Consider the following 12,992-nt stretch of genomic DNA (forward strand, 5'->3'; position numbering starts at 1 on the left):
AAAGGAGCCTCGGTGTCCATCGAAAGATGAATGGATAAAACGATGTGGTTTATGTATACAATGGAATATTCCTCAGCCATTAGAAACGACAAATACCCAGCATTTGCTTCGATGTAGATGGAACTGGAGGGTATTATGCTGAGTGAAATAAGTCAATCGGAGAAGGACAAACATTATATGGTCTCACTCATTTGGGGAATATAAAAAATAGTGAAAGGAAATAAAGGGGAAAGGAGAAAAAATAAGTGGGAAATATCAGAAAGGGAGACAGAACATGAAAGACTCCTAACTCTAGGAAACAAACTAAGGGTGGTGGAAGGGGAGGTGGGCGGGGGTGGGGATGACTGGGTGACTGGCACTGAGGGGGGCACTTGACAGGATGAGCACTGGGTGTTATTCTATATGTTGACAAATTGAACACCAATAAAAAAATAAATTTATTTTTAAAAAAAGAGAAAATGACTTGCTGGGCTTGTTAAAACACAAATTGTTGGGCTTTAACCCTCAGGCCCCTGATTCAGTAGGTCTGGGGTAGGGCTAGAGAACATGTATTTCTGACGTGCTCCCAGGAGATGATGATGATACTAGTGCAGGGACCCCATTTGGGAAATCACAGATCAACACTCAAAGAAGTACAAAGCTTGGCAACTTGTCCTCACAGAAATTACAATTCAGCCAGAGAAAGAAAACTAGTAACATAAGACAAAGGATAATTATGAGTTATACTATGTGGCTAAAAACACAAATGTAGAGAGAGGCTCCAAGAAAAGAGAAAACATTGGGATCTGGAGCAGTTGCAGAACACTTCATGGACGAATCGGGGCAGTTGTAATATTAAGGTAAGAGAGAATTCAAATTAGTGAAGAGGATGAAGAACAATCACAAAATTTGGGAGCCACATGGGCAAAACAATAGAGGCAAGAATAAAGCCGGGGGTATGCCAAGAAAAGTAAAGATACTTCCCTAGACGGAACACGAGGTACATGGAGAGTTCTAAGAAATGTCATTGGAGTTACAAAATGAATCTAATATAGATAACTTTGAAAGCCACAGCCTTTTGAGTGGACTTGAAGCAACAAGATGCCATTGTATTTTTATCTACATTTCTTTTCTTCCTATTTTCTATAGTAGAAAAAGAAACTCAGAATATAGTTTGTAATCCTTGCTCTATCATTATGTAACTTTGAGCAAGAGACCAAACCTTCCTGCATCTCTGTTTTGAAGGTCATATAAGACAAAGTATGTGAAAACTTTACATAAACTGGAAAAGGTCGAATAAGCTAATTGTTTTTACCTGTACCTTTTTAATGGAGTGTGACTTTTTACCTTGGGTATTTGTATATATCCCTTATTAGACTATGTGTCCCTTGAGAACAGAGCATGCTCTGAATCACCTTTTTGTCCTTCACATTACCTAACACAAGATCTGGAATCCAGATATTCTTGGATACATTAGAAGTTCTTGAAAAATATAATGAAATGAAATAATACTATCTTTGGAAGATTAATCTGGCAGGATATTATAGGATGTATTGGAAGGAACATAGATTAGGAATCCAGGTATATGCCCAAACTTACATGGCAAGCATTCTAACCAACTCTCCCCTTCTTAAGCCATATATTCCTATTAAAGTGCCAAGAACCTTCCCCAGTACTCAACTCCTAGCCATCTTCCAAATCTCACTTGTAGTCCCATCCTAGTTATTATAGTCTCTCTTGTATAAACTCTAAGGATTAAATACCTCATTCCAATGCCCTCTGCAGTTCTCAATCCTTTCTTTGCCTTTAGATGCTAGCTAGCCTTGTGTTATGGGACTGAATGATTATATCCCTGAAACTCATATATTTAAGCCCTAGCTTCCAATGCAGTTATATTTGCAGATTGGGGGCTCTAAGGAAATAATTAAGTTTAAATGAGGTAATAAGGGTGGAGCCTCAATCAGTAAAATGAATGCTACTATAAAAAAACCTAACTTTTCAGTTGTTTATTTTTAAAATATTTTATTTATTTGAGAGAGAAAGAGAAAGAGCATGAGCAGGGGGACAGGGCAGAATGTGAAGGAAAAGCAGACTCCCTGCTGAGCAGGGAGCTGGACCCAGTATCCTGAGGTCATGATCTGAGCCAAAGTCAGATGCTTAACTGACTGAGCCACCCAGGTGCCCCAATTTTTCAGTTTTTTAAACTAAGAACTAGAAAATCTGCTTTCTTCTTCTCCCTCTTCTCCCATGCATTAAGGAAAGGCCATGTGAGTACACAGTGAGAAGATGTCCATCTGCAGGAAGAGAGCTCTCACCAGAAACCAAATCAGCTGGCATCATGATCATGGACTTCTAGCTTGCAGAACTGTGAGAAACTAAATGTCTATTGTTGAAGTCCCCTTGTCTCTGGTATTTTGCTATGGCAGCCCTAGAAGACTAATACACCTTGGTTCCTTTTTGCTCCTTTCCTGAAACCACTTACCAAGGACAGAAGTTGACAGCATACAAGACATGGACCAAGTTGTAACAATAAACTTGAGAAGAGGCAAATTTCAGACTCATTCCAAAGGAAATCAAAAAGTGACAAGTGGACTAAGAGAGTAGATTACACATTGAAAATAAAGGAAAGTAAATAGTCACAGATGACTCCAAGGTTTCTGGCCTGGGAGACTAAAGAAATCACTGACAAAAATGGACAGGTATCAAGGAGAGATGATTTGAGAGAAAAAAAGATAAATTCAGTTTTCTGCATGATGCATTTAAGATGCTAACAGAACAAATAATTCACAAGGGCAATTGGAAATATGGAAGAGGTAGAGGTAAGGATTTCAGGATTCATTTTTTTAAAGATTTATTTATTTATTTGAGAGTAGGGGGTGCTGAGCAGGGAGCCCAATACCAGGCTTGATCCTAGGAACCTGGGATTAGGACCTGAGTCAAAGGCAGTTGACTCAACAACCCCAGTTGAGGAAACAAAGAAAAGCAAACTGAGATGGATCAGAATGGTAAGGGGAACAATGAAATCCAAGGAAGGAAAGTTTCAAGAAGGAAGCAGTCAGCAGTGTACTGTGCGACAAAAAAGTCAAGTTGGATGGGAACTGAGAAAAGGCCACTGCATTTTGCAATGAGGTTATTAGTTACTTGGCAACAAAATGTTCTTTTTAATAGTACCTACTATTCCAGAATTCTCTAAAATGTTGCCCTTGGAGTCCTTGCAATGGGAACACCTCAGACATATAATCCCCATATAATGAGATTCTCTTATTATTTCAGTAACTAAATTACCTTGAACATGGTCCAAGAAGAACAGGCTTTATGTGAGTTTCAAATCTATAGTGACTCATGTTAGAGCAGGGCTCCAGTTTGCTCACATTCTCATCTGATCATATTTTATCAAAGTTCTCAGAGACTAGCCATACTTTTAAAATTTATAGACTTTATTTCCTTTCTCTGAATTCATATGTATATAATCCTAAGAACTTCAAACCTTTCAGCAGTTGGCTAATTACTGCATAAAGCTTTTCAAAATAACATTACTAATTATATTGTACAGTATAATGAAACACACAAACATGGGGATTTGAAAATGTAAATGCCTATTTTTAAAATTCAATGGGTGATGATTTTTAGGCAATTTTTGACACATTTATTCCCAATTCTTTACCTCCTATTCTAAGAAACTAAGTGGTATTAAGACTATCTGCATAATGAAAACCACATTATAATACAGAGAATCACGCAGCAGGATTTGTCTAAATGTAGAAATTTTCAGTAACAGCCATCTGGCAAGTAGCAATATTGAAAGTGTATGGGGGATGTGCTATTTACATCATCTGTGTATCAGATGATCTACAATCTTAAAAAAAAAACAGGGCTTTTTATTAGTTGAAAGAAAACATAGTTTTGTCATTTGCAGACTGAGTTCTGAATTTTTTCTTAATTCAAAGTTGCAAATTCAATCTGATAGGAAGAAAAAAAAAACAAGAAAATGCACTCCATCTGAGTTTAATAGGCATGGTATTGTTTGAATTTTCCACCTTACCAAAGCTATGTACATACTCAAGCATCATATGACTATATAATACACAGATGTTTAACTAGCCTATGCATAGAGATTAAACTTTATCTAAAAACAGATAAAAATTAGAAAATGAATTTGGCACTTGAGACTTCTATTATTGGTACTTTATTACTGTAATGGGAACAATTCAGCCAACCCTCTTCTCCTCTCTCCCACTAGAGCCCCCCTCCTCTGCTTCCTTTTGTCCTCATCCACCTGATCTTTTCCTTCCTTCATCTCTATATAAGTCTTAAGCCTGCCAGTGACACTTAAACCTAATGAGGCTTCTGATATCTATTAATGAGAATAAAAATAGATCTTACATAACCTTGAAGATGTAATGAATTTCAAAACTCATCTTATATGCAAGTTTAATAAGGCTATTAGTAGCAAATTCTTAGAAAGCTTTTCACTAATGCTCTCTGCTCCCTTTTGCAGATGCGCAACCAGCTCAAGCTGGCTTGAGTTCTCAGTGTACCTGGTTTGTACCACTCTTGAACTCAAGTTAAGTAGAAGTGAGCTAGAGATTCCTTTATAGATTACTCCAGGGGCAAAGTTCAGTCACCACTGCTTACAAATGACAAGCAGTTAAGGGGTTTATAGTGAGGAGGCTCCATCTGGACTTAACGAATTCTGTGGGAGCCTCCTCCAACCTAAATCTTGACCTCCCTTCAAAACTTAGCTCAAATAGCACCTCTACCATGGAGCCCACTCTGTCTTTTCCCACTCATCTTGATCCCCACTGCTTCAGGACTTTGACAAGGTACTGCCATTACTCTTTTAGTCCTTAATTATATTCCATCTTATATTGTTATTTAACATGTCATGCTTGGGACTTATTTTAAGGTAGATTTAAGCTCCTTAAAAGAGGGGCCTATGTCTTAGACATTTCTGTATCCTTCCCTAGCACAAGCAGTGACTGAATATGTCAACTGTGGAAAGCACGAATTAGGCACCAAAAGAATAAAATACAGTTGGTTCTGGAAAGTGCTTATCCTCTTCCCCTAAACTGCTTTCATTTCTCCCACCTGCTCATATTACTTCTCGTTTTTACTCCCTCCAACTCTTGCTAGTTGTTAGGTCCTAAAGCAATCTGTAAATAAAACTTACTCTCCAAATTTCAGGAGTTGAGGAATGTCAAAACATCACTTATTTTGGCTTCCAACTAAAGGCCGAGATGGGAGAGGTACAACATCTGAAGGTATGTATATTTAATGCATAGGACAGGATCCAACCAGAGGAGGAGCTTAAGAGTACCTTCCAATGCCTCAAGAGTTCTTCCAACAAATAGGCCCAGATCATGTTACTGCAGATCTGCTTTTGGCTTTTAGCCCTTCTGATTTAGACAAACAACTGTGTTTGGCTACTTTCTTTTCTCTTTAAAACCACTACATATTGATTTTACTGCTGCATCTATTTCCCTTTTATGTGGTTATTTATTTTACCTACTGTAATATTTTATCTATCTCTTTATTGTTTGAAATGAAGACTAGCAAGTGAGTTAAGGAGATACTTCTGAAGGGATATCTTAAGCCAAAAAGGCAGGGGGTGCTGGTTAGCAGGCTTTGGTTTTCATTTAAGCTCCTTGTTTGGCATCAAGGATAGGATCTTTATCTAACACAATTTTTCCCATTGCCTCTAAAATCAGCTTACCAGGAAAAGCTTGACAATGCCCCATCCACGCTCAAACATTCATTGTTCCTGGATATTAAGCTAAGCAGAAAACTGCTAATAAGCACATACTCTGTGGTTGCAACAAACAACCCAGGATGTCTGAAGAAACATACCACTCTTACCCAAAATTGTAAAATAAATTTAAAAAACAAACAAATGAATAAATGATAGTAAACCAAAATTTTTAGTGTTCAATAAATATACTATTCACATTGTTCAACTCTCTCAAGTAGTTTATACTATGTAGAAAGAAGAAAATACATTCTTATCAAGGAATAATTCTTTGAATTTCATTTTAAAGAAAAATCCAGTGTCCCTGAATTTTCCCATTAAACTCCTGGACAGAGACACAATAGAGGGGCCATAATAAAATTATTATACCAGGCCTATTATACAAGACACTGTAAATCTCATGGTATAATCCTAACTACTATTTTCTAGCAAATATTATTTAATTTTTATTCATGGGTTATCTTTTATCTGAAATCAAACTTTACAGAGGAAGGGTCAAAAACTCTACTTCTATTTTCAATCATCTGTAGAAAGAAAGAAAATGAGAGAGGCCTAGGGATTACACATTCAATACAGGAAACTAAGTGAAAAGTGAGAGAACTGACTTGTCAGATAGCAAACTGGAGGAGTTGAAAGGCTGTGACTCCACTGTGTCTTCAAAATGGCTTAGTAGCTTAAGTGTCCACCTTTGGCTCAGGTCATAATTCCAGGGTCCAGAGATCAAGCCCCACGTTGAGCTCCCTGCTTAGCATGGAGGCTGCTTCTTCTTCTCCCTCTGCTATCCCCCCCGACTATACTCTCTGGCTCTATCTCTGTGTCAAATAAATAAATAAAACTCTTTTAAAAAAAGGAAAGAAAGAAAGGGTAAGTAGAGGACAATCCTTTGCAATAAAATGGTCTAAGAAAATGATTTAAATTATGAGAAAGTTTAAGTTATTGTAAGACTGACTTCCAGGCTAGCCAATGCCATCTACTATACTTTATTCATTCAACCATTCATTTATTCAACAAAAATATATAAGCACCTTAATATATGAGGTAACCTACTATGGACTGAAAATACAGTGATGAATATGACACATTCACCAAACTCCAGGAAAAGGTGGAAAAAAGAAAAAAGACTTAATGATCTTTATGGAAAAATGGTAACTTGTGTGTAGTGTCAATCTTCCAGTGAAATCTAAACAATTTTTGGTATCTCCAATACCACTTTCTCATTAACTCAAATAAAAACATAAAAGATACTTAATCTTCAACAGGTACCTTTTCTTTTCTTTTTAAGTTTTATCCATTCATTTGAGAGAGAGAGAGACAGAGAGAGAGAGAGAGAGAGAGAGAATGCACATATGCATGCATGAGCAAGGGTGGGGTGGAGGGCAGTGAGGGACAAATGGAGAGAAGCGGATTCCTGACTGAGCATAGAGCATCAGATGGGGCTTAGGGCTCCATCTCATGACCCTGAGATCACGACCTGAGCCAAAGTGAAGAGTTGGACAACCAGCTGAGCCACCCATGTGCCCCAGTACCTTTTCTTTACTGGAGAATTGAGGGAAATAATTACTCTCAGGGTCATGCTAGTGCCGACCCTGCACTTGCACAAACCTGAGAGTGAGTGCCTCCTTAAATTTTGTGCTCCAACTGCCTCACTCACCCCACCCTAATCCTGGTCCTGCTCTCGCTCTCTATCTCTATATCCACTGTTACAGAATGTAGGGAGCTATTTTTTAAAAACCTTAGAAGCACCATGCCAATAGGCCACGGGATTTTTTATAAGATGCTAAGAAGAAATCTGATACAAATTGGCTTGAAGACAGACCAAGGCTTTTAAGATCCAATTGTAGATGACCGTCTACTAGATGGAGATGACACTTCTGGGAACTCTTCTGACTTGCAGTTAATAACCACTTCCACTCACACACTCCCAGTACACTGATGTATTTTTCCTTCCAATTGTTTGATGAGGGAATTACAGACTATGCAAGAGAATGTCTAAATTTATGGAAAAATAAAATAACATGTATTTAAGAATATTATGGTAATTCTATTTGAGGCTTTTCCTAAGCTACCTTCTTTTAAACAATAGGGACCCAAACATAATCCCTGTGTTTCTAGTGCATATGAATAAATGTGTCTACACAGAAATATCCAAATACACTCAGCAATCAGCAAATAAAAGTTTATGTTTGCCTACCTCCTCCGGCAAAGAGTACAGCAATAAATGGGCAGACATCCCAGCATGATCATGCTGATCATACCAAACCCAAACATCCGGAACATCTGTGTGGGCTCTGTTGGTTTAATTATATCCTGTTACTTTTATGACTTAAGCAAGAGAAGCAAATCTGAGCTCTTTCATAAAGTCCTTATAAAAAACTATCAGTGAATAAAGCAAAATAAGGAGGTAGTCTTATATGACAGGTAAATATTTTTGCTACTCTATCAGTAGTAAGAGTTTATGAAATGTTCTTGAAATACAACTAAATACTACACTTGAAATACACGCCTCCCAAAGGAAGCCTTAACAAAATGATGCTACTGTTTTTGTTAAGAGACTATTATGACTCATACTATATATTTCTTCCTATGGCCTAAGTGTGTTTTTTTCCTTGGCCGTATGTTATACATCCTCGAGCACTCAAAGAGTGAATTAATCTATGAATAGTTAACTTGTTAAACGAATGGCTTCTTAAATGTTTACTTCCAAATTACAAAACATTAAATCAGAAATCAAGAATCTGCAGGTGAATATGCATATTTTATTCTTTTTAACATTTTTGTTTGTTTAAGATTTTAATTAATTTATTTTAGTGGCAAGGGGAGCAGGAGAGGGACAAACAGACTCCATGCTGACTGCAGAGCCCACTATGGGGCTTGATCTCATGACCCTGAGGTCATGACCTGAGGCGAAACCCAGAGGTGGATGTTCAACCAACTGAGCCACCTAGGTGCCTCAAGCATATTTTATTCTCATATTCATTTGGAAATGCATTTTATATGATTGGGGAATTATAATCACACTTTAATTTTTTCCTCTACAAAGACCAAATGTCTCTTCACATATAATATAAAGGCTAAACTGATGAATGAATTATAAACACCATGTGACAGTGTTGAAATTATAATACTATATTCATGATTGGATTTCAGTTTCCATTATTATTGCTAGATGTTCAATAAAGAGCTATAATTTGAATAAGGACTACATTAACCTAAAACACTGTTCTGTATGCATCCTTTTTATAGAATTTGTTGGTGTTTAATCATATCTAATATGTCCATGATGGGACCAATTGGTAATACGTCCCCACTATCCAAATGCAGGCACAAAAACAGATGGCCTAGTTCTTAAAACTTTGTAGAGAAAAAAAATCTTAAGAACCTGATTCAAAACCAATAGAACAAAGAGAAGCTAATAAACAAACCTTAACAAGGAACATTCGAGTCTACTGTTACATATTGAGAGGTTGAAGACAAGATAATGGGAAGAATTTGGGCAGCCCAGGTAGCTCAGCGGTTTAGCGCCGCCTTCAGCCCAGGGCCTGATCCTGGGGACCTGGGATCGAGTCCCACATCAGGCTTCCTGCATGGAGCCTGCTTCTCCCTCCGCCTGTGTCTCTGCCTCTCCCTCTCTCTCTCTCTCTCTCCCTCCCACGTCAGGCTTCCTGCATGGAGCCTGCTTCTCCCTCTGCCTGTGTCTCTGTCTCTCTCTCTCTCTCTCTCTCTCTCTCTGTGTGTGTGTGTGTGTGTGTGTGTCTCATGAATGAATAAAAAAATAAAATCTTAAAAAAAACTTTTTTAAAAAATGGGAAGAATTCTCCTCAAGTAGGAAGAAAAGGTAAGAAGAGAAAAATAAGTTAAGGCATGCCTGACTGGTATCTTCTCCAGACACTGAGGGTTACATCTCGAGTCTGGAATCTTTGGAATAAGAAAGAGAGTGACTAAAGCAAAAGATGAAACTAATTTTGAACTGCCAAAGTCACATCTAAGGACTAAGCAGAAACTATTCATGGATAGAGGCCTGACCACCTCTGGACTTTTACAGACAGTTTTGCTCTAGGGCTGGGAGCACACTTTTAAGTGTTAAGCTGGGAGATCCAAAAATATTTTTTTAAAAGATTTTACTTATTTATTCATGAGAGGCACAGAGAGAGAGAGAGGTAGAGACATAGGCAGAGGGGGAAGCAGGCTCTCTGCTGGGAGCCTGATATAGGTCTTGATCCTGGGACCCCAGGATCACGACCTGAGTCAAACACTCAACCACTGAGCCACCCAGGAGTCCCTGGGAGATCCAAATTTAAATTTATGCCATTGTGACCTATTTATTTGATTTTTAAAAATAGAAATATAATAAACGTAAGAGGATGAACTTACTATCCTTTAATGGGACGAAGCAGCTGAAGTTACTAGTCTCGGAGGATGAATAACAGCATTTGTATTCCAAACATTCACTCTTGTTATAATCTCGCTGCTCATTGCAAGCCTTCAGCACCTCATTCTCCTTTGGAATGCAAGCTTTTAGAAACAAAATCCAAGAAAAAGAATTCAGTATGGTTAATAAACACTTTCCTTAATTAAATAATGACTGCAAAACAGATAAACAATCAAACTGGTACAGACTAGATGATATATACAAATAGTGATGAATGCTGAAAAAATAAGAGTTAAGCTAAAAACTACCACAAAGTTATTTAACATCACACTTTCAATTCTAGATGAACTGCAGAAAATATAAATTGTTAAGAGGTCATTGGCAAGGTAGTTTTAAAAGGACTATGGATCATAAGCTGAGTAGTAGTGATACAAATCTAACACAGAAGGAGCTAAATAACAATACCAAACGTCCTTAAAACTAACACCTTGTTAAAATATCATATATATCCTCTCACTCAATTTTACTAAGCTACAGAAACTCACTGAATATGTCAACGAAAAGGAATGTAAGTAAAATTCACAGGTTACTGCTAGAGTGTAAGGTTAAGTGGATACTATCGGTTATTGATCTACTTCCTGTGAACACTTACCATATTGGCACTATAGTATTTTTTAAGTCTCTCCCTTTTGGCCTTAAGTTATGACTATCTAATTTTCAGTAGGCAAAAACTTATGGCATGAATACCAAAGTTCATGCAACTGTAATAAATTCATATATATCTGAATCTATAAGACTTGCAAGCTCATAGAGACTTGCAAGCTCAAATAGCTGTTGCTTAAAAAAAAATCCTGCTTTATAAGAGAAACAAATGACAACCAAAAAGATACCAAATTTTTATTCAAAAAGAAAACTTCCACATTATGGCTTAAAGCCAGCATAGATTTAATTCAATCTCCAATACCATCAACAACTACAGACTTAGAAAAGTTAATAACTGATGTTTTATGATCACCCCAAAGAATTTTAACATCAGCAAAGAACAGTATCATGGTTACAGGCACATTTTTCTCTCTTGGTATATTTTATTATATCCTCTTTTTTAAAGATTGGCAATTCCTGAAACTAAGGTAAAATAATAGCTACTATTCACTAGGTACATATTTGGTCCAGGTTCCTCACTTTACACGTATTATTTCTAATTTTCACAAAAAAACTCTCTAAGTCGTACAATCCCCATTCTAGAAATAAAGAAATGAAGATCAAAGTAACCTGTGCAAGGCCACAAATTTAATGCATTACCAGTTGGCCTGGATATTCATTTCCCAAACATTTTAGACATGTGACACTTTGGTCTACTTTGTTGTTATATACACTTGGGCAATCTATTCTTCAATTCTGCCAGGCCCACAGTGACTTTCCTCCCCAAGTTGGATACTCATCTGGAATACCATTTTCAGTTCTAGGCACCACACACTCAGAAAAGGGTGACTATAGTCAGGCCTAGTCAGAAACGGTATGGACTTACTGCGTGTTGAATTCTTCACTATTGGCATTGCTCAAAGACCACTTTCCAGGAATGGAAATCATAGAAGAGATTTTAAATCACAGAAGAGACTGGACTGAGTGATCTCTAAGATCTCACCTAATACTGAGCTTCTGTTGGACTTTATGCCAGATACCAAAATTAACTTTCAGACTTAAATTACTGAGACACCTGCATTCTGAAGAATAAAAAGGGTAGAATACTTTGTATCAGGTTTAAGTATATAATTTTGTCCAAAGAGAGGAGGATTGTGTAACCTCTCAAGATTCCCTGCCAGTCTGTCTCAAGGTTATCACTTTAATGCACAAGAGATAAATCTTTCATGAACAGCCTGATGACAAAACGGCAGGCTTGTGTGTGTGTGTGTGTGTGTGTGTGTGTGTGCACGTGCTTTAAGTGGGAAGAATGTTCCTTTTCAATTATACAGGGGAGGAAAAAATTGGTTAAAAATACTTCACATTTTATGAACTTATAGCTATTCTTTTCAAAGAGATAGCATGTACATTTTATAAATATTTAATCACTGTTTCTGAAAGATTTGAATCAACCTGGGTCCAATGTTTCTCTTAAAATGGAACAGTCTGATTTTGTTGGGCATCTCATACAATTGATTTTGACTCAACTTACTGCAGCAGGATGAAGGAATATTTTGGAAATGCAGATATTCTTATTTAGACTATTTTTAAAGGCGGCTGCAGTGTTTATATAATGTTATCAGAGACAATTATGGAACAGTTTGTTATCTTCATAAGCTCTAAAGCTTAAATCATCATTTGTTGTCATTTATGACCAATTTTGGCAATCACTAAACCATTTTTTTTAGTTTCACAACATACTACCCCCTCAAATTTCTTGTTTTTAAAAGATTTTATTATTTTTCAAAAACATTTATTTGTTTTAGAGAGAGAGAGAGTGTGTGCATGAGCAGGGGTGGGGGGGAGGGAGAGAAGCAGACTCCTTGCTGAGTGTGGAGCCCCACAAGAGGCTTGATCTCAAGACCCTGAGATCTTGACCTGAGCTGAAATCAAGAGGCAGACACTTACCCCACTGAGCCACCTAGCACCTCTATTTTTTTTTTACAGTAAATTCTATCGTCTAACATGAGGCTCAAATTTACAACTCCAAAATCAAGGGATCCCTGGGTGGCGCAGCGGTTTAGTGCCTGCCTTTGGCCTGGGGCGCGATCCTGGAGACCCGGGATCGAATCCCACGTCGGGCTCCCGGTGCATGGAGCCTGCTTCTCCCTCTGCCTATGTCTCTGCCTCTCTCTCTCTCTCTCTGTGTGACTATCATAAATAAAAAAAAAAAAAAAAAAATTTAAAAAAAAAAAAAAAAAAAACAAAATCAAGAGT

General features: G+C 37.4%; 1 protein-coding gene across 1 annotated transcript in view; it reads right to left on the bottom strand.

Annotated features, from left to right (window-relative positions):
* FMR1NB (FMR1 neighbor) overlaps positions 1–12,992 on the bottom strand; it is a 33,999-nt gene that overhangs the window by 7,130 nt on the left and 13,877 nt on the right. Inside the window, exons 3-4 of the mRNA XM_077887800.1 lie at positions 10,097–10,237; positions 7,917–8,013 (exon numbers count right to left, since the gene is read on the bottom strand). Coding sequence (XP_077743926.1) covers positions 7,917–8,013; positions 10,097–10,237 — 238 coding nt within the window. The remainder of the gene's footprint in view (positions 1–7,916; positions 8,014–10,096; positions 10,238–12,992) is intronic.

This window comes from Canis aureus, chromosome X (assembly GCF_053574225.1).
Source record: "Canis aureus isolate CA01 chromosome X, VMU_Caureus_v.1.0, whole genome shotgun sequence".
NCBI lineage: Eukaryota > Metazoa > Chordata > Mammalia > Carnivora > Canidae > Canis > Canis aureus.